The sequence below is a fragment of the Mizuhopecten yessoensis genome, unplaced genomic scaffold (assembly GCF_002113885.1).
Source record: "Mizuhopecten yessoensis strain PY_sf001 unplaced genomic scaffold, ASM211388v2 scaffold1313, whole genome shotgun sequence".
Classification (NCBI taxonomy): domain Eukaryota; kingdom Metazoa; phylum Mollusca; class Bivalvia; order Pectinida; family Pectinidae; genus Mizuhopecten; species Mizuhopecten yessoensis.
Window position 1 is genome coordinate 688,973 of NW_018403984.1, and position 23,163 is coordinate 712,135.

The window sequence follows — 23,163 nt, forward strand, 5'->3', positions numbered from 1 at the left end:
GTACTTAAGGTAATAGGATTGTGTCACCATTTCTCTGTAGAATTTCTTCGAATTTTGTAGTTATATTGCTTTTCTGCCATAAACAAAATATAGGTTGTCAGAATTTTAAGGATTTTAAATGGAAATTTACGTAAAAAGGAGTGAATTTTGAAAAAAACTGAAAGACACAATTTTTTGCAAAATAATGTCAATAAAAATGATACTGCCACAGATTAGTATTGCATTAATGTACATCAATTTAATAAATGCTGAAATTGTGTAAAATAAATTATTTATAAACAATTAAAAATTGACGCTTTATAATAAAACCATATACACATAGTAATTGCATGGAAGAGTTATCTTTCTTGAAAAAATTCACAGTAGCTGATTTCCTGTAGTACAGAAAAATGGACACATTTGACTCATCGATAAAAAAACCCACTGAATTAATGCCTGAATTGCTTTGAAATACTTTAATATTGAGAGAACACACTGTTCTGTCAATAATAAACATACAATGTTCATCAGTTTGATACTAAACATTAGAATATGTGGAAATTGTGATACTGTCTCCCTACAATGGATTTTCAACTAGGGATGTACTTCCTACTTCCGTTTATCAATACACTCCTATTTATTCCCTTTATTTCCTCCAAAATGAAGATTACATAAACAGAATAGTTACATATATAAGAATTAATCAACATATATACATACATGGACATTGAAAGAGTACAAGGGTATCGTTACTTTAATGTGTACATAACTAACTATATACTCCTTTATTTCCTCCAGAATGAAGATTATAATGATAGAGCAATACAATCATCAATTAAACATCAATTATCAAAATTATTATACATATATATTACAATAAATTTATGTTGTTAAAATATTAGGGTATATAATTTAAGCTAGCAGTATCAGGCCCTTTTGATTATTTGACAATAATCAGCATAGATATAGTAAATGTGTCATTTGTAATATGATATTATCATTCAAAAAAAATAGTTTCACAGACGTCATACGGAACTCTTCTAGGTCTGAGTTACACAAATTGTAAGAAAAATTCTCCCCGATCAGAACATGAAATAATTGACTTTCGTTTAAGTCGTGCAAATATACACTGAACAGTATATCGCTAATATTAATGATATTACACCATAATTCGTCCCTTAATTCGTCAGTAGAACTACACTGCAGAACTATGTGGATGGCAACATCTTCATAAAACTGACCACATTCATGACATAATTCATTATGAGCCAACCACCTCATGGTAACAATTAATTTCATTATGTAATAATTAACAGCTTCTCTATTTCCTGGGAACTTTTTACATAATTTCCACAGCTGGTGTGGAACTAACTTGCCATGAATTAAAACAAACCTAAAGAAGTCAGTATTGTTACACATCCTATTTAACCATACTTTTTCTTCATATCCATGCACAGCATTTTTAACCTGCATTTTCCAACATGTTTTAAGAGGAAACCATCCCTTATTTATATACTTCTGAACCAGATCATATAAATTATATTTTCTTAGAATCCTTGGGATATCATACGCAAAACCATACCTGACATTATTTTCTGCATCCAGATTTACAATAAAAATTATTGTAAATAGTATACGAGACGAGAGTGTCGTACTATGTAATCTACATATCCTACCGAAAAATAATAACTTTTTGGTATCTATATATCCTTCTATACTTGTCCAACCCAGGAGGCCAGTACACATATCGGTTCTTTTCAAGAAATCTGTGGGCAAAACCATATCAGCAATTTTCTAGAATTCCACCTTGTTACTTCTACTCTAATTTTTCAAAGTTAGGCAGATTTGTGAACTTTGTTTGAGGCCGAATGTAGGGTTTGTCTCTAGATCCTTTGTTCCACGTTACACGTGACCGGAGCTTGTTAAGAGTTCCTTTATCAGCTTGTGATTGGGTCATATCTTTTCGTGGTGTCTCTTTATCCGGCTCTTTGTACAAACTTGATCCAGGGTTCACGGAGATAACATCATCTGGACGATCAATGCTGCTGCCTACTGTGCCTGCAGTACCAACCAGGGAGGAGCTGGCATTGGCGGCCTGAAGTTCAACACGACTGGAGGGAGTAAGGATATTTGATTTACTTGTAGGCTGGTACGTTGGAGGAGTGATGAGCGGTAGATCCCTTGAATCACCATTTTTCCGGAAGGAAAATGTTTCCTGCTGCAATGGTGTCGTAAGTGGCGTGGAGACAGAAATCGTCGGATAGGCAGTGACTTCATTAGTGGAAGGTTCAACAGCTCCTTCCCAACTGCCTGACAGCTCTATAGCTTCATCACTGCCTGACAGCTCTATAGCTTCATCACTGTCCGGTAGCTCTATAACTTCATCACTGTCCGATAGCTCTATCACGTCCTGCGATACTGTTAATAAACATGTATACAAATTGTATTATGTAATAATGATAATAATGTACAACATTTGATATAGCGCCCTATATAGCTAACATAAGCCACTCTAAAGCGCTTTACAGTACATAGATATACAATTTTATACAGTCAATACAATCAGCATATATATTAAACAATACAATATTGAGGAATTCACAGGAGCTGCCTTATCAGGCGCTAACTACTAGTCATATGCCACCTGGCTAATATCTCCCTATGTGTGTATGCCTGTGTGTGTGCTGGAGATGTATTGTGTATTGTGTAATTCATCATTTGTGTATTAGATTGATATTATTCTTGATTGAAAGTTAAATGCTCTTTCATAAATATTTTATTATTATATCTTTTTTTAGAATGGTTTGATACACCACAAAAACAACAGGTTTTCTTTCCACCTACATACATAATACACATTAAATATTGTAACCAGATTTATCTCAAAGGGTGTGCTTCAAAGATAATACTTCTCTATGCATATCTACAAAAGTTTGGAGCCCATTCATGAAACATCTTCCGAGATGTGCTGCTGCAAATACTTGTATTACACTATTTTAGTACTTGAGGTCATAGTTGCCTTGTTTTAGGATACACGCACCACACCACCTTCTCACGATTACCTATATCTATAAAGTGTGATGCCCATTAATGAAACAGCAGCTGAGATAATCCCTAAAACCATTATTTTAATATTTGAGAAGGTTAAATTGAGGTCACAGTTACTTCTTTTTTTATTAACAAAAGTACACCGCCTTCCCATGATTTAACTTTATCTATAAAGTTTGGTGCAAAGTCATGAAACAGTGATGAGATTTGCTCGGTAAACCAATATTTTAGTATCTGAGGTCAAAGTTCAAATAGAGGTCAACTTCCAATTATGTACCTATGTACAAAGTGTGACGCCCATTTATGAAGCAGTAGCCGACTATCGCTACAGAAACCATTGTTTTAGTACTTGAGGTCACAGGGACCTAGTTTTAGGATGTGATACACTTCCCATAATGTACCTATATACAAAGTTTATGAAAACATTTGTGAAATAGTGACTGAGATAGGCTCTGGAAATTACAACCAGCATGGATGAAGCAAATATTATTTACCCCCAACTTTGTTAAAGCATGGGTAAAAGTATCCGAATGTACATTTGGAATGCCGCTACAAACCAAACATGTAAGTTGTTTGATCGAAACAAAACTAATATATATTCATTTTTGAATTTGTTTTGTGAATATGTTTAAATTTCAAATGCATACAGAATATATACGGATGTATAGGTACAACTCACGTTTCTTTTGAATTATGTCCAGGCCTGCAGCTGGTTTTAATCCTGTCTGAGGATTTAAATCAACCATCTTCAGGACAAAATCCTTCAAATCACTACTGTTTGGAAAACATTTGTCACTCAGATCCTGCAAAGAAGAAAGGTCCCCAATCATATATATACAAAGCTATAAAACAGTCTGGTTAGATCTTGTGCGCACTGTAATTTTCAAACCAAGCTTTAATTTCTGAAACAAGGACTACTTTTGGAAACCTTCAATGTCAAGGTCACATCAACTTTTTAGTTCAAGGTTACAATGAAGTGTAAATGTTGGAAGTGTCCAGCTGTATCCCTAATTCCCCAAGAGAGTCCTTTCCCTCTGTCCCAAGGGAGGCCCTACCTTTCCTAGGTTAAGTTCAAACCAAATTAAGTCAAAATTTATCCATCTAGGCTTAATGTTTAGTTTTTTTAAATGTGCCCCTTTTTCTCCTATTGGCACATGGTATTTCAGTGAGGTAGCACTACAGAGTCAGCATCAGAACTGTGCTATCACTGGGGTCCAATTACATCATAAATACCCTTCCTTCAGCACACACACACATACACACACACACTACCACACACATGCATGAATACATTGCACACATGGAGACATGTCCTTAAATGACCTTACAAAACTGGACCAAAGCCACTTTAAACATATGGGGCACATCCTTAATTCATACATAAATGAATTCCCTGGATCAGGGATGCTTCATGATTGTTCAAAAGGCCATGCATTCTGGACAATAAGTATTCAAAGGAAAAGGAAACATGCTGAGCAAACCATAGTGAGATTAGCTTCAAATGAGATTTAAAAAGTGTATTTTTCAGTGCAGTAATTTTGTCTTTAGTAGAACATGAAAGGAAATACCATGCATGTTTTCCATTTATTAATAGAAACAAGTTTTGGTCTTGTATGCTACTTATAATCGAAAAAATAGTCTACACAACTTACCTTAACTCCAGGTCCATACACCATAAACAAGGCCACCCTGCCAGATGCAACCATGTCTGCCTGACATGACGGCCTCGAGGCCTTGTCAGAACCACTGGAACTCTTCCCCCTCTGTGCCCCTGCCCATGGGACCATATCATCTGTCAGTGATGCCTCTGAAGACCACTGCATCCCCAAAAGACTTCTGCCTGACAGAGTTAGGGTCCTTTTTGCCAGATCATCTGCCTCACAGTACTGAACTGTCCCTCCGAGTGCAGCTGTACTCTGTATCCCTGACTGTGGGACAAGATCCTGGTATGTCAGCACATTTCCAAACCCCACCAGCTTCACAACCAGTCCCTTCCGTGTATGTAGGAGGCATATTGTCTCAGCTAATGATAAAAAATATCAACAAGTCAACAAAAAATGATTTACTTTACAGCTGATTATGTGCTCATATATATGTCCTTTTCCACATTTAATAAGCCCATGCTTGCTAATAAGTCCACCCCATATTTATTTCACTTAAGTAATGTAATTGTATTGTGTTAGTTTCCTAGGCTTTAGATTGATGACTAAGTAAGATGAATTTGATGAATGTTATAGGAACAGTACCAAAATATATATGTAATTCATTTTGAAATTAACTTCATTTCATCATATTTTATTGAGTAAACAATAGGATTGAACAGCAGGCTAGGTCTATATAAGTTCTCTCCTTAGGTTGACATGACAAAGACAAATATAAAACGGTTAGTAAGAAAATATTGATGCAAATTATATATAATAAGTAGCATAGATCCCCAGTCTATATATTGCAGATGGTATAGGGGAGATAATTCCATGTATGTTTCAATTACATATAAATATTTAATTGATATTTTTAGCTATACAATACTCCTATTAAAAAGTCAATCATAATTAATTAGTAATAGGAAAGCAATGCCCTAATGATATATTAAACAGAGAAATTGCTACAATTGTATTTTTTGCAAGTCATTAATGCCCCCTGTTCATACCCTGCTGCTGTTACACAAAGTATAGAACCGTTTAGTATCAATATATATCATTGGTAGGAGTGATAAAAAGTAACGGATACAACAACATCAAAATATAAAAAATAAAATGAGGCAATTCAGCTAGAAGATTTTGAAAATGTAGTGTAAGTGTAAGATGTATTGCCAGTGTTCTATGTGTAAATCTTTCATCCCATCGAGTTTCAGACAAAAAGTCTCTAACGGCTTCTACCGTTCACATATCATCCACTCGAGAAGAATCCAGATGCATCCACAGAACACTAAGCATTCAAACTTAGCACATTTATGTTTTACTTTAATGCACCCATCAGTAAAAACAGCACCCAAAGCTTAATCCTTTAGGTGTATAATATTAAAACATCAATGTATATATAACAATCAGTAGAATCACATAATGGTTTAAGGACAGTATTTTATCAATTATGACTATATACAGACAGTATAACAAAATGTATAGATTGATTTGATTAATTACACAAGTCTTCTTGTGTTGTATATATATTTAAGAACACTGTCAAGTATAGATTTATTTTCAGTATTGTTTAACATAGTGCTTCCATTAAGAAATATTTTAGTATCAAGATTAAACGGACACACTTCAAAAATCTCATTTATTAAAGTTTGTCTTTCATCAGTTTACATTGGACATTGTAAAAGATAATGGGTAGCAGTTTCATAATCATCACCACACAGACAAGATGGAGACTCTTTCAAGTGATATTTGAACAGATCATAGTTCAGGTTACTCGCCTCATTTCTCAGTTGACATAAGATTATGTTACCCTTTCTGCTTTCACAATTTTTAAATAATCTGAGATATCATTATTAAAACATATTTTATTATACACCTTGGCCTTAAATTTATTAAGAGTAAGGGAATGTACTATATCATTTTGAAGTCCATTGAACTTGTTGCACATTACTGGGAAGAAGCTTTTAGCATAGGATTCTGTACGACATAGTGGTGGGTTAAACATTCTTACATTTCTTATAGTATACCTATCATTTTCTGGGTTATGAATAAGAGGATCAATTATGTCATGGAGGTATGTGGGTGATAAATTGTTAGTTATTTTATACATCTGAATTAACTTATGGTTCATCCTTCGATCAGACAGATTTCCAGCCTAGTTCTTTATACAGAGTTTGGTGTGATGTACCTTTCCTTAGACCTGTGATAATCCTTGCAGCTTCTAGTTGTACAGAATCTAATAAATTTTGAAGATTGTCAGAGCATTGCCCCAGAGAATATCTGCATATTCAAGCATTGGACGGATAAATGTTGTATATATTTTGCATAGTGATTTCCTATCAATCTTATATTTCAGATACTTAAGTATTGTTATTCTTTTACTAGCCTTTTCATATATTAATTGAACATTGGTAGACCAAGTGCCATCTTCAGAAAAAGTTAATCCAAGATGTTTGTGATCATGGGCATTATCTACACAAGTATTAGAGAAATTAATTAGAGGATGGATAGGTTCTTTTTTGCTTGAAAAAATTAGTGATTTGGTTTTAGAGGGGTTAAATTTAATGTCCCATGTACTAGCCCAGTTGTTAATTCTATCTAGGTCTTGGTTAAGATAATCTGCCTCTAGTTGTGAAATTTACTTAACAGGAATATCAGTTTTATGCTTAAATTGACATTCTTATTGTGCTCAATGCATTACACAAAGAAACCAAAACTCCATCATTTTACATTGCTGCACCTCAGACAAGAATGTCCAGAAATCAATGGTTTAGAGCTATGAGGTACAGGACCCTCCAAGGCCAAATAATAATAATAATAATAATATACAACATTTGATGTAGCGCCCTATCTAGCTAGAATAAGCCTCTAAAGTGCTTTACAGTACATAGATATACAATTAATACAAAAAGGCAAAGTATGGCAAACAATTAATAGTCCCCCACCGGTAATGATTTCTATATTTAACAAAGGCCACACTTTTGTCAGGATGTAACTATTGTTCAAAGCATAGGTCACAGTGAGGTCATAGTGACCTATTTCTTACACTCGTCATCCCAAGATATCCTTGTTTACCTAATCTGGTTACTCCAGGTGAAATGGTATAGAAGATATGCCCCAGACAAACTTTTTTGATAGAAGGACGGGAGGCAGGAGTGCAAACCTTAAGTCCCACCGGGAACCGGTGGGGGACTAATTAGCATATACAACAATCAACACAATTTTTGAGGAATTTGCAGAAGCTGCCTTATCAAGTGCTTGCTACTAGTCCTCTGCCACCTGGCTAATATCTCCATATGTGTGTATGACTGTGTGTGCTGGAGATGTATTGTGTTCTGTTTGTAGTGGGACTGTGCTTCCAATGGCATCATTTATAGTGCAACCACATTTGAATGCTACAGCACAGATACCGCAACATCCACCCCAGACCATTTCATACTCCACCTGGGTTGTTGGAGTTGTGTGGGCAGGAGAAAAACACTTTCTCTGAATATTCCATACGTACGACGACTTCGGGTTTCGAACCAAAGCCTGGAAGGCTGAAGTGTTAACCACTCGATCAATAGGCCCATAAATAAAAAATGTTGTTTGTTTCCTGTTATCGTAACTACCCTTATTTTTCATGCCTACCCTGAACTTTTTTGGCAATTTTTCAAGGAACCTTTGTTAAAGTCAAGATCACTTTCCAATATAACAAGAGGCCCAGAGTGCCTGTATCGCTCACCTGTTTCTTTTGTTACATGCAACTGACATATAGGTAACTTAAGACCAAATTTGGTAACTAGAACACAAGACATTTTAACATCTCTTAAACGGTTCTGAAGATATTGTTGTTTGAAACTTAAAATTTTAACCCATATTGACCTTTGAATCCTGATTTGCAGTTAAAGTTGACCTTTGACCTCATTACTGTAATGAAGAAGACAATTCACACAGCTGGTCTACATAACATACCCAAGTATGATGACTCTAGTCCAAATTGTTCTTAGGATGTTGTTGTTTGAAGTTTTTAACATATTTGACCCCCTTGACCTTGAAAGTAGGTCAAGGTAATTTTAATGAGGAAACTTTATAGCACTTCATCCCAGGTACGTACTGGCCAAATATCATGACCCTGAGCCTTATGGAATTTGAGAAGAAGATTGTTAAAGCCTTTGACCTATGTTGACCTTTGACCCCGACTTGCACTTAAAGTTGAACTTTGACCTCATTACTGTAATTGAGAAAAAGATTTGCACTGCTGGTCTACATAACATACCCAAGTATCATGACTCTAGTCCAAATGGTTCTTTGGATATTGTTGTTTGAAGTTTTTAACATATTTGACCCCAGTGACCTTGCAAGTAGGTCAAGGTCATTTTAATAAGGAAGCTTTATAGCACTCCATCCCAGGTACCTACTGGCTAAATATCATGACACTGGGCCTAATGGAACTTAAGAAGAAGATTGTTAAAGCTTTTAACCAAAGTTGACATTTGACCCCTGACTAGCATTTAAAGTTGACCTTTGACCTCATTACTGTAATTGAGGAAAATATTCGCACTACTGGTCTACATAACATACCCAAGTATCATGACTCTTGTCCAAATGGTTCTTGGGATACTATTGTTTGAGGTTTTTAACATATTTGACCCCTGTGACCTTGAGGGTAGATCAAGGTCATTTTAATGAGGAATGTTTATACTTCATCCCAGGTATCTACTGGCCAAATATCATGACCCTAGGTCCTCTAGTTCTTCAGAAGAAGTCGTTCAAAAGAAAAAGTTGACTGACGGAGGACGAATGCAGGACACCGGACGACGTACGCCGCAGTACGGCATAAGCACACATGGCCCTTCGGGCCAGGTGAGCTAATAAAACTGATAATTAAAATGTATTAACTACCTTCCTAATATAATTTGTTCAGTCATGTATCAGGAAACAAACATGTTTTTCGTTTGGTCTAACTTTCTGTAGCTTTATGATGTATTCATACACTAGAGCTATATCATGACTTTGATTAAATAGACATTTTTATCTATTTGATTCTGTCCCGTAGCCAGGACATACCAAATATCTTAACAAGAGGCCCAGAGGGTCTGTATCGCTCACCTGGATATCTGTATTAGATTTTTCATGCCCAGCAATTTTATGTATGGTTATATTATGGGGTCAGGATCTCAACTGTTTTCAAGCTGTGACTCAGAAACTAGGTCCCTAGGGTTGTGGCAAGACCCAAGGATCAATTATAATATCATGACTGTATTCGACTCTTTATGCCCAGCATTTGTATATATCCTTTTGGGTTGGGGATCTCAACCGTTTCAAAGTTGAGACCCAGGGGTTAAGTCTGCAAGGGTTGTGGCGTCTCCTCGTGCGCAGCATTTGTATATAACGTTTTGGGGTGGGGATCTTTTTCCTTTCAAAGTTATGACCCAGGGGTCAAGTCTCCCAGGGTGGGGTAGACCCTAGGGCCATCCTGGAATCATATGTGCATTCGTTTTCTTATACTCAGCAATTGATTATATGGTTATCGGGTGGGGATCTCAACTGTTTCAAAGAAATAACCCAGAAACTAAGTCCCTAGGGGTGGGGAAAGACCCCAGAGCCTATTTTTACATTATGCTTGTGTTTATCTCTTGATGACCAGCAATATTATATATGGTTATGGGGTGGGGATCTCAACGATCCATAACATACAATATTGACCCCACTTTACCACTTGACCCCTTGACCCCAGGGCCATAAATTTCATATATCCAAAAGAGGGCTAGTTGATGATTATAATTAAATGTGCCATTACTCTCTGTTACTTAAAGGAGTAGAGATTTTTGTTTTTAAAGATGACTCTATTTTTTACCTATTTGGCCCTGCCCCTCAGGCCCCTGGACGGACGACAGACGAAAGACGATGGACGACGGATGCTGCGGTATGCCATAAGCTCACATGGCCCTTCGGGCGAGGTGAGCTAAAAATTGTAGTTGATATTCGCTGCTTAAGATTTAACATTTACGGCAATAGCCACAACTGGTTCACCCATTGATAGTAAAATGTGACCGGGCATAATGCTGTGCTGAGTGCCTTCGGCATGGTATTTCATGAGGTAGCGCTATAAAGTCAGCACCAGATCCATGCTATTGCAGGTAGGCACATACACCAATATACCCCGTCTCCAGCACACATACATTACACACATGGAGGCACATTCTTAAATTACCTTAGCTGTTTATACTGTAGTAATAGTACACTAAACCCTCAGACATACACCAAGCCCCAGTTTCTCAAAGGTTGGTTACATATGTACCAGTTGTTAGGGGAAGTTTTAGATATGAATACAAGAAAATCAAGACCATCTGATTTCATATCACTGCTATAGGTTGGTGGAGACAGTTCAGATTCATGTGTTTTGAGGTGGGTTTTTTCTGCTTGGAATGCTCTTATTGACATTAATTTGAATTTTTCATTTATCATGGGGAAAGAGGGATGTTCAGATGTATTACTTGTGATATTCCTGATAAGTCAGATGTATTACTTGTGATATTCCTGATAAGTCAGATGTATTACTTGTGATATTCCTGATAAGTCAGATGTATTACTTGTGATATTCCTGATAAGTCAGATGTATTACTTGTGATATTCCTGATAAGTCAGATGTATTACTTGTGATATTCCTGATAAGTCAGATGTATTACTTGTGATATTCCTGATAAGTCAGATGTATTACTTGTGATATTCCTGATAAGTCAGATGTATTACTTGTGATATTGCTGATTTGTTCTGATAAATGGCACGCTACCGTTTCCAAACTGGAAAAGGAAGCATGTAACTTACCCGAGATGTTCTGATGCACAACTTTGGAATACTCAAGGAATCTAAGCAGATCCATTATTTGCTCCAGGATATTCCACATAAATGTTTCTGGAACATACCTGCCCTTGTTGAAGTTCTTCTCAACATACTTAGCCAGAGGTTCACCTGAAATAGCGAAACAGTATCAAGAAAATAGAATCATGCCCTCCCCCCACCCCACCTTCCACATGACCAATTAATTACCTAACTGACTCCTTCATTTAACCTTTTTGTCATAGTATGTTTAATATTGATAACATGCTATTTAATATAGATAACACCTACTAATGTGTTGAAATGGCAATATATGTTACTAAGAGTAATCTTCCTATGGTACTTTGAAACAAATATTCTCTTTTAAATATCCTTGCTGCATTGCAGGCAAAACCCTACACTTACAGTAACCTCCCCTTAATTCTGTTGAGGATATATATCTGTAGCACAGCTAGGCCAAGATACTTCTGTTGGCCAGGTAGCTTATTCAGTTAGAGTGAAGATACAATAATTTGAGATCCAGTGTTTGAATTCCGCTCTAGTCCCATGTGTTTTTACGCTCAGATCCCTATTGTTAGTGTTTTATTTGTATAATTCGCCTCTTTTTTTCTTTAAAAATTCCTGCAAGGGTTCTCTTTTCAGAAATGATTAAAACCAGTTTCCAAAGCATAGTTCATTTTTGGCAGTGGTACAGGTATCCTAAAGGATTGAAATACATCTATTTACATTTATGACAGTAAGCAACTAACTCACCACAGTACTCCATCTGCAGAATGGTACTATTTCCCTGCATCCCTGTATTATAAAGGGTAGGAATATTGCGATGCTTCATAGCTCTCAAAACCTCAATTTCTCTCTCATTGGGTTTTTCCAAGTACTGAAAAAGATTAATTCTTATATAGATATTGTATATTTCATGATTTATACAATTACCTATAACATTATTATAATCAATTATTCCATTAAAATTGATACACACTAATGTGGAGATATGGTGAGGTATACATTTCGTTGCCTTGTTGAATTTAATGACTTACATCTAGTCCTGGTATCACACAGCTTCAAAGGTTCTCACAGAAGGTTCTTTAGAATTCATGTGCTACTGTAATGCAGGCAAAACACTAGATAGTTCCACTGTGGTTTATTTCCTACATGCAGTTACCTTCCCTTATTTTGTATTGGCTATTCCTGTAGTGTGACTGGGCCAGGGTGCTACCATTGACTAGTTACCTCCCCTTATTTTGTATTGGCTATTCCTGTAGTGTGACTGGACCAGGGTGCTACCATTGACCAGTTACCTCCCCTTAATTTTGTATTGGCTATTCCTGTAGTGAGATTGGGTCAGTGTGTTGCCATTGACTAGTAACCTCCCCTTATTTTGTATTGGCTATTCCTGTAGTGTGACTTGGCCAGGGTGCTACCGTTGACTAGTTACCTCCCATTAATTTTGTATTGGCTATTCCTGTAGTGAGATTGGGTCAGTGTGTTGCCATTGACTAGTAACCTCCCCTTATTTTGTATTGGCTATTCCTGTAGTGTGACTTGGCCAGGGTGCTACCGTTGACTAGTTACCTCCCTTTAATTTTGTATTGGCTATTCCTGTAGTGAGATTGGGTCAGTGTGTTGTCATTGACTAGTAACCTTCCCTTAATTTGTATTGGCTATTCCTGTAGTGTGACTGGGCCAGGGTGCTACCGTTGACTAGTTACCTCCCCTTAATTTCGATTGGCTATTCCTGTAGTGTGATTGGACAAGGGTGCTACCGTTGACTAGTTACCTCCTCTTAATTTTGTATTGGCTATTCCTGTAGTGTGACTGGGCCAGGGTGCTTCCATTGACCAGTTGCCTCCCCTTAATTTTGTATTGGCTATTCCTGTAGTGAGATTGGGTCAGGGTGCTACCATTGACTAGTTACCTCCCCTTAATTTTGTATTGGCTATTCCTGTAGTGTGATTGAGTCAGTGTGCATCTATTGACTAGTTACCTCCCCTTAATTTTGTATTGGCTATTCATGTAGTGTGACTGGGCCAGGGTGCTACCATTGACTAGTTACCTCCCCTTAATTTTGTATTGGCTATTCCTGTAGTGTGATTGGGTCAGTGTGCTACCATTGACAAGGTTGATCAGTTGGTTAGAGTGACAGTATAGTGATTGGAGGTAAACTTTTTACCTGTAGAAGAGAGATTTCTCTCACTCTCAAGGTAGGGCATGATTGTTTTCTCCTATTATTCAAATGTTTAAAAACAATAGTTTTCAGCTTTTGTTATCAGTTCGTTATCCTGATTTGCACATCCTCTTGCATCATGATGTCATATCTGATTGTTTCTGTGACCTTATAGTAATGTATTAGTAATAATAAATTTTTAACAGTTTGAGGTAATCTTATATATTGCTTTACCACAACCTAGGTCGTCTCGAAGGGGTTCACAAATTATTATCCATGGTTATAGGCCTTCGGCAACCAGCCAATATCTTTCTCAACTCCCTAGGGAGCATACAGACGGTGCTGCAATTAAGCGTTCATAGAGAGCATTCAACAATTCCAGCACTGCCCAACCACATTCTCATTCCCACAGCTGAGTAGACTGGAATTAATGCATGTATTTTTATTTAATAAATAATTTAAGAAGTGCATACAAAGGGGGGGGGTACCCTCAGAGAGAGAATGTGTATGCATGGGGGGGAATTGGGGAAGGGTTCCATGTCTTGATTTATTATATAATATTGTTACGTTGCTCTCCCCTTACCAAAATCCTGCATCTTCCCCTGAGCTCATATAATGTTTGAGGATATTTAGCACTTCAAATTAACCTGATTTCAATAAGAATTAAGAACATTACCACAGTATAGATGTTTTGTGATTCTGCGGCCTGACAATAGAAACTATAAAATATTAAACTATACACATGATACATAAATGTACCATGTATTTTAATTATCTGTGATGTTATGACAAAATGACTGAAGATGTTGAACAATTTTTTTTGTAATTGACTAGGTTGATCTAACCACAGATTTCAATAGATTCTGTGGTCTAATAAAAGCTTCCCTGGTATTATTGAAAGCTATACATATTGGACCAAGAAATTAATCCCATGACACTTAAATCATTAAATACACCTGGATTAATATATAAACAAGAGATCCTAGAGGGATCTTGGCGCCCACCTTTGTACCATCTTCATAAGTTCTTTGTCAGTTCGATCTTTTCTCTTCTTTCCTCTAATCTGTTTGATCGAGTCATGTTAACAGTAAATGCACCTTGTGGTAACTTTTGATCTAAACTTAATACTGATGTGTATGAAAGCCAACCTTCAAAGTGAGTTTGTCATTTCACATATTTACTAGTACAGTACTTAATGTGAAAGAAATAGAATCGTTCATTGCAATATGAGAAAGATCTGTTTAGTTCTTCTTTTAATCCATTTTGTTTTTATGATCAGTCTCAAAATATAACATACACAACGAGGGATCAAGGGGAACCTACATTTAAAATTTGAGAAAGATCCCTCCCGTACTTCCCGAGAAATAGCGATAACAAACTTTCACTATCAAAATCCAAGATGGCTGCCTGTCGGCCATGTTGTTTATCCGATCAGTCTCTAAAATTGCCCTGCACAGCTAGGACCAAGGGGAACCTACATATAAAATTTAAGAAAGATCCCTCTAGTTCTTCCGGAGAAATAGCGGTAACAAACCCACACTATCAAAATCCAAGATGACTACCTGTCGGCCATGTTGTTTATCTGATCAATCTCAAAAGTTGCCCTATACAGCTCAGGACCAAGGGGAACCTACATATAAAATGTGAGAAAGATCCCTCTGATACTTCCCGAGAAATAGGGATAACAAACTTTCAATATCAAAATCCAAGATTGCTGCCTGTCGGCCATGTTGTTTATCCGATCAGTCTATAAAAAATGCCCTGCACAGCTTAGGACCAAGGAGAACCTACATATAAAATGTGAGAAAGATCCCTCTGGTACTTCTTGAGAAATAGCGGTAACAAACTTTCAATATCAAAATCCAAGATTGCTGCCTGTCGACCATGTTGTTTATCCGATCAGTCTCAAAAGTTGCCCGGCACAGCTAAGGACCAAGGGGAACCTACATATAAAATGTGAGAAAGATCCCTCTGATACTTCCCGAGAAATAGGGATAACAAACTTTCAACCTCAAAATCCAAGATTGCTGCCTGTCGGCTATGTTGTTTATCCGATCAGTCTATAAAAAATGCCCTGCACAGCTTAGGACCAAGGAGAACCTACATATAAAATGTGAGAAAGATCCCTCTGATACTTCCCGAGAAATAGGGATAACAAACTTTCAATATCAAAATCAAAGATGGCTGCCTGTCGGCCATGTTGTTTATCCGATCAGTCTCAAAAGTTGCCCTGCACAGCTAAGGACCAAGGGGAACCTACATTTAAAATTTGTGAAAGATCCCTCTGGTACTTCTGAGAAATACCGATAACAAGAATTGTTTACGGACGGACGACGGACAACGGACGGACCACGGACCACGGACACAGGGTGATTTGAATAGGGCTAAAAATATAAAGCATTACAAATTACTCCATCACAATTATTTACCTGTTTCTGCACGAATAGTGACTTGGTTGTTGCATTCTCAAACACTGTCACTCTATGTCTCTTCCCAAGTTCCTGTACAGGTGTTATGTCCTTCAAAGGAGCAGCATGATCTGATGTCCAAGGCACAGCTCTAGAAGAAGGTACGTTATGAAACAGTCTTGTATGATAGTACATGTACAATGTAAATTTTGACATCCAGCAGATGGCAAGGTTTTATAACTACTGCATATGTTTAAAAGGTGTCATCTGTTAAGAGGAACGTTTTTGAGTTTATTTTAACAGTTAACAGTTTTATTGATTTTGTGCCCTTTTTCAAATTAAAGCTGATACGCGACGTAATTCAGTAAATTTAATGTAACTTCTATGGATGGGTACTATGCATAACACATCCACATATCTGTACCCTCTACACAATCCCTATTATTGTAAGTCACTAAAACATTCAGATGTACCACAAGCCAACTACATATTTATTTTAATCTTAAATAAACATGTAATTTTGAAGCCTTTTTACCATGCCTTGGATTTGGTGGAGTTTTGAGTGTTGTATTCTGCCATTGCAAGATTTTATTTTTAATGTTTGATCTGACAGCTGCTCAAACTCATATGAAGACCAACAAACACTGTTTGCTTTTAGCATTTTGGAACTTTGAGAAATTATAAAGTCAATATCATACGTTATCCCTTGTCTTGTCCTATGGTTACGAAATTAGGACATTTTTTCAATCTTTTGAGGAACAAAAGTCAAAGGTACATTTTTGTACTGATTATTTAAGCGGTTATCTGATACTTCGTAATAACATGTACAAATATAATTTTTAACACTTTATTTCTGATTTTTGTGTTTTTTGTATTATTTTCAAGAGTTTTTAGATTTTTTCTTGCTTCTATAAAGTATCAATTCAAATGAGGACAAATTTTATTTTACCATATTAAACCCAGTGGCCTCGAATGTAGGCCAATGTCATTTATTTGAGAAAGTTTATGGTACTTCACCCCAGGTAGTTTTATGCCAAACATTTAGATATTTTTAAAGTTTTTTATCCATAATAGCTTATGTTGACATTTGACCCTGACCAGCTGTTAAAGTTGACCTTTGACCTCTACACAATATCTTAGAAAAAGATGCACATGGCTGGTCCTCATAACATATTAAAGTATTGTATCTTTATACTTATGACATTTTCTTATTTAAGAAAATGTCATTTGCAATTTAGACATGTTTAACCTCTGTGACCTTCAAAGTACACATCAGGGTCATTTATTTGAAGCAACTTCATAGCTCACCATCAATTTCTAGCATAATGTGCATTGGTTCTGTCTATGAAATGAGCAGGTTTATTTTTAGAACCAACATTGCACCCTAACCCCTAAATTAGCTTGACAGCAAGTACCATAAATACTTGTGAAATCTGCACACCTATGTAATTTATGCAGGTACTATTTGGAGCTGAAAATACTGAAAACAAGAATTCCACGGGAGTGGATGTGTCGCCTGCTTAGCGCTTTACGTGAGAAAAGTGTTTTGGCTTGAGTTATCGCGTAAACAGATAACTTAAGTTATAGCACGGAAACCTTGTTTCGGACCACGCAACCGACATTGCCGCTGCTGCTGACAAAGTATAACCTATGTGTCGCCTCGCGTTGCAGGCAACACAAAAACTACTTATCTATTTTGCGCATCAATATTTTTTCTCAAAAAAGGATGTCCAGAAAACCCGGATAACTGAACTTTGACACAAAACTTTGACACAATATAATTACTGTGTGCAAACTTTGTATTTGATTCTGTCTGTCAGAGAAAGAGATATCTTGAAGATGTCTTTAAAAGTTGGCTGGGTGATGCTGCTGTCAGAATCCGAGTTAGCCCATTTTCAGTGATTGGCGATCAACATAATGTAGTACATTATAGTATATAAATGACAAATAGTTTATTCTTCATGTTTTCAGGATTTCTCATCTTTTTAACAAATCGCATGCGGATAAAATTGAGAGGCCACAACAGATGGATTCAACATTTCATCTACTGTCAACTCCCGGCAAAACACAGGTGTGTCATGTTAGGAGAGCGATGTCTTGAATCTTGTTGGGTATCTAACTGAATTTCTGCCCCAGATGATTAGGCATGAAGAGAAAAATCTTAAAATGGGAATAGGCCATTTTGCCAATTTCGAAATAAAATATTTACATAAACTCAACCTTTGACTTATTATGTATTTTTAAAGTTTAACTGGTATACACTGTCACACTGTTCCCATGGACACATTAAAATCTCATCAGTACAAATGACCTGCTTAAGTCCAAATTATTCACAGCATTTGGTGTGGATATATTGATGTCATACAGATTTAAAATGCTTACTGTGATTGGTTTTGTTTCCTTGCATTTCTCAGCAATTTGTTTTTATATTCATCATCTCTTGTCTGAACCATGTCTGCGCAATTTCGCATCTGTATGCTTGCTTCCCATTCTGAGTCCAGTGGGTCTGAGGTGTCGACATCTGATTCGAGGTTCACACCCGTATGATGATACACCTGATGTTTACTACTGGAGAATTTCGTCTTTAGATCTTCAAATGATGATGGATCCCGTAACTCAGCCTCCTGTCTAATTTTCCTGTTACAATGTAACAATTAACAAATTAATAACCTTACAGACATGAATGTGGAACATGTGTATCATGCTTTTCATAATTTCAAAATAAACCCTATTTTTACACTGTTTGAGTGACAAGGGTTGTATCATGACAAAATTTGAAATGAAAGAAAACAAGATGTCTCTGATTTAAGAAAGTTAAAGAAAACTTGAGACACAGAAAGAATAGAAATTAGGTAAATTTTGTTTTCCATTAAGGGTCGTGTCTCACTGCACTGTGGTTTTCCCTATCTTCAGCAACCTCACCTTAACTTCCACCAACCAGGTAGCAGTCTGAAGTTCGGGGTTCAAATCCGGGTCGAGCCCTGCAGTGTTTCTTTTCACTGTTGTTGATTATGTTTTGTTTATTCTAACTTTCTTATTACCAACAAGGTATGGTTTTCTTTCCAGATATGATTTATCAAAGCTTTAGTCAAGCCAAAAACAGAAGGTTCTAACACTTAATTACAGTTTCTGGCAGCAGTATGGGGATCTTTAAAGTAATTAGGCTGCTGCTGATTACCATACTAAACCCAATACATACTCTACCTCTGATGGACACATCCGCTATACTTTTTCTGGTCAGAGCATCCAATCCATTTTATTTATTTTTTAGATAATTTTGGTAATAATTTTGAAAGGTTCTGAAATCAGTCAAATGTTTTCAAAATGCTTCGCACCCAAGCTACTCATTAGATTAATTTTTCTTCTTTTGTTTTTTTGTATTTGCATAGCATCAAATTTGGTATGAAGTTTAACACACTGTACAAACATCTGAAATTTATCATCACTATTTTAGTAGACAGGGTAGCTGCTGGATGTGATATTGCATCCTCAATACTCCAGGGGTTACGTTCACTTTCATTCTCTGCACCCCTGGACTATGTCATGGCGTAATCGAAGGCTCAGTGTGTACAGTCTTATGGAAGAGGGGAGAAGGCTATTTTGATCCTTTGATGTACATCAAAAGAACCTTGCGGTCGCTTAACGGTAAAGCTTACTTGCTTTGAAGTCAGTCGTCGCTCCTCTGCTATCTATAAAGGAAAAGTATCAGCCTAGTGATTGGTCAGTTTTTTTTACCTGACACCAATTTTTGCTATGACATATATTCCAGGGGTGCAAAGAGCGTATTGAGCGTTTCCCCTGGTTATCGAGGATGGTGTTAGTGATAATTTTTTTATATTTACCTTTCTTCTACTTCGTTTTCCATGTCCATCACATCCTTTAAAATAACACTCATGTTCAGTCCATTAGAATCAGTTGTAGTGTGACTAGTGAAGTCATTTTGATCAGCCTGGACAGCCATAATCTCATCTAATTTGTCTTCTGTCAGATGAGTGGTCGTGACACAGGGAACAACCATTGAGATCCTCTGGTGAACAGACATATATTACTGAAATGTAGAAAGTATGTACTGGAGTTGAAATATGCAAGCTCTTCTGTAACCATTAGTCAGAGTTATTTCATAAACAGTTGATCAGATCCCATAGGGTTCTGTGCTACTTTTATGTGCTGTTCATGTAGGATTTGACAGCATCTTTTTCAATTTCATGCTGGTATGAATGCCAATTGGTTACATACATATTCCATGAAGTCCTGTTTAAAAATTTCGCTCAATCCATATCTTTACATTCTAAATTATAGTTATTATTGACCTAAATACAGATATTCCCTTAAATGTTTTGATATTTAAGTGTGTATGTTGTCAGTGCAAACAAGATTACAGGAACACCACAACATCACCACTTTTATTTGAGGCAGGAGGAGAAGCTTCAAAACAACACTGATCACATTACATTAGTAGCTCTATGAATGCAACTTCTTCTGGTCATGCTAGTAGATAGAGGAACTTGCAGTGGAAATGTTAATATATTTTGTAATCTCATCCTTTTTGGTCAATTTATAGCTATTGTACATACAAGCAAATATTCAGTATACATTTCCTGTCAATTATTACTCTGAGAGGAATAATATTTTCTTTAAAAGTTCTTTCAATGTAAAACATTTAACAAATACTTACTTTGTTTTTATTCGTGCCCTTAACTGAAATTTAACACTGAGATACTCTACATAGTTTCATTTCCAGACCTGAACAACACTTACAAACTTTTTGACAAATGCATGTATAGTATGGCACCACACCAGACATCAACCTGTCCCTGTCAAAATTTGTTCATCTGGTGTTGGGACCAGAAGCAAATCCTTTGACTCATGCTCAGATAAAGTTTACATACTATGCTCATGGACTTGGATAGATATATTTATGACTTTAAGACGTTTATTATAATTACTGTATATAGCTATACATATATAGGTTGGTATTGTAATAATTTAATTCCACTAAATAATACCACAGACTTAGATAATCTAATTCCGTGATAATACATACATCTTGCATGTATACTTTGCTTGTTATTCTCTCGATCTATCTCCAAATGTTTTTGCAGTTTATTATATAATAAGATGGCCAAAAAACTCAGGGATATAAAAGAGCATCTGATCGACAGGGGCATGGATCGCTTTACTTGTAATATTACAAAATAGGGGTCTCCTTAGACCTATACTAAATGTTTTTTAGTATAGGAGACCCCTATTTTTTAATATTACAAGTAAAGCGATCCTTTTCGTATCATCATTTCAGTTTCAGAAGAGAAAATCCTGTAATGCTTACAACTTCTACCTCATCTGTTGGAAATGCTGTTTGTTAATCGGGAAATAACTTTAATAAGCCAATTCGGAAACCATCAACAATCCCCAATTTAGACTTCGGCACGATTTCCCCATCACGACTTGACTTATGGCGGGAGATTACGTGCAAAGAGGGGTAACTCTGTGAGTGAGCATTTTCTCTAAAGCTATATCTAAGTCCGTGGTGGCATGGAGTAGAAAATGATAAATTGTCTTGCTGGCGGTACTTGACTGTGCTGGTTTTACAAACGAAAGACCTTTTAGGGGCCATGATGCCCTAGGTAACCATAGCAGTGGCGGATCCAGAGACCTATCGGGGGGGGGTTTCCAAATTTCCTGGGGGGGTTTCCATGTGGGGAAAAATTGAGGAAAATGGTGAAAATACATGATTTTTAAAGAAAATTCTCAGGGTGGAGGGGGGGGGGGTTCCTGAAGCCCCAAAAAACCTCTGGATCCGCCACTGCATAGGCATAGAATATGAAAAAGGGCCTATCTATTTATAGCAGTTACTCATCATGTCATTTTAATTCACAACATATAGGACTACCGTTATATATGCCTGTTTTAGGCTAGAAATAAAGCATAATCTAAACAGAGACGTATATACGTCTCTGATCTAAATGTGTCTTAATGAAAAACTTAGTTAGAATGCGTACTGCCACGGACGTTTAAATGGACGCATTTATATCTAATGATCGATGCGTCAGGAAATCTCTCAACCATGCCGACTAAATGAGAAACTCCCCGGGATCCCGAGCTCTTAGTAGATCTCCACACCACTAGATATGTATCCACATGTAATAGTATATGCTATATACATCAATGTATCAGTACTCACGATTTCCGTGGTAGATCTATGCAGGCTGGTCAGTGAGAAAGATATCCTTGGACGTGTTCACCTGCTAGGCATGCCCAGGGTAAAAAAGGGGTTTCCCCTGCAGTGTTATACCAATATTTTATTTTATTTATATCTATTACGTCAAGTATACACAAAACATACACTTTATTTCATGCGTCTATGTATAACCACGGAATTAGATTAGATTATACGTCTCTGATGTTATCTAAGTCCGTGGTATCATCAGAGTCCGTGGTATCATCAGAGACGTATATAACACATATATGGCTTTATACGTCTCTGATAACATCAAGCAAACGGATTCGACGCAAGTCATTGACAAAAATCATATAGAGTCTATATGGATATTTATTTTATCAAATATTGTTTTTAATACTATACGACGTTTCCTAGCCCCAGAGCTTTTTACGCTCATCCTAACCATATCTATTTCATTAAGATAAGTTCGAACCTTGTTTTGATCTAGTGTAACAGGTTTTCATTTTTTTTAATGCTATGATTTAAAACGTTCATATATGCATCTGAAAATGTTTAAAAAAACCTATATATATATATTTTAAAACAACTTATCATACACGTTTATAAGAAATGACCACCGCTTCGGCAGTCATTTTGAAAATCTGAAAAAAAATGTGTTTCTTCCAGTCTACATGATAAGACTTAAATTCTTTCTCTCTCAAATAAAATCGGACTTTAAAACGGTTCACAAAAAGATTTTTTTTTAGTAGTTGACTTACCACAAACAATAAATGCCGTTACTGTCAGTGGCTATAATTCACGGCTATACCCCCAAATAAAGTTATCGTCGGTGGCTATTAGTCTACAGTTATAGAATGGGTATGAGGGGAATAGAAAATGTATGGTCTCCCGATGTGAAAAAACTCTTTCCAGAGGCGGCAA

General features: G+C 36.5%; 1 protein-coding gene across 1 annotated transcript; it reads right to left on the reverse strand.

The window, feature by feature from the left end:
* Positions 1–673: 673 nt before the first annotated feature.
* LOC110459454 lies at positions 674–23,100 on the reverse strand. Its single transcript, XM_021511722.1, has 10 exons — positions 23,001–23,100; positions 22,243–22,339; positions 19,904–20,109; positions 18,444–18,698; positions 16,083–16,212; positions 12,243–12,366; positions 11,478–11,621; positions 4,680–5,050; positions 3,707–3,830; positions 674–2,397 (listed from the first exon to the last, which is right to left on the reverse strand). The coding sequence occupies exons 3-10, from the start codon at positions 20,101–20,103 to the stop codon at positions 1,796–1,798; spliced, it is 1,950 nt and encodes a 649-aa protein (XP_021367397.1). The 5' UTR covers positions 20,104–20,109; positions 22,243–22,339; positions 23,001–23,100; the 3' UTR covers positions 674–1,795.
* Between the last annotated feature and the right edge of the window lie 63 nt (positions 23,101–23,163).

What these genes read in the sequence shown, in the direction of transcription:
- LOC110459454 (XM_021511722.1), bottom strand. Translation starts at nt 20,103, where the DNA reads ATGTCTGTTCACCAGAGGATCTCAATGGTTGTTCCCTGTGTCACGACC. An exon ending in GAAAACGAAGTAGAAGAAAG is followed by an intron (nt 18,699 to 19,903) that starts GTAAATATAAAA and finishes ACATTGTAACAG; the next exon opens with GAAAATTAGACAGGAGGCTG. An exon ending in CACTATTCGTGCAGAAACAG is followed by an intron (nt 12,367 to 16,082) that starts GTAAATAATTGT and finishes AATCTTTTTCAG; the next exon opens with TACTTGGAAAAACCCAATGA.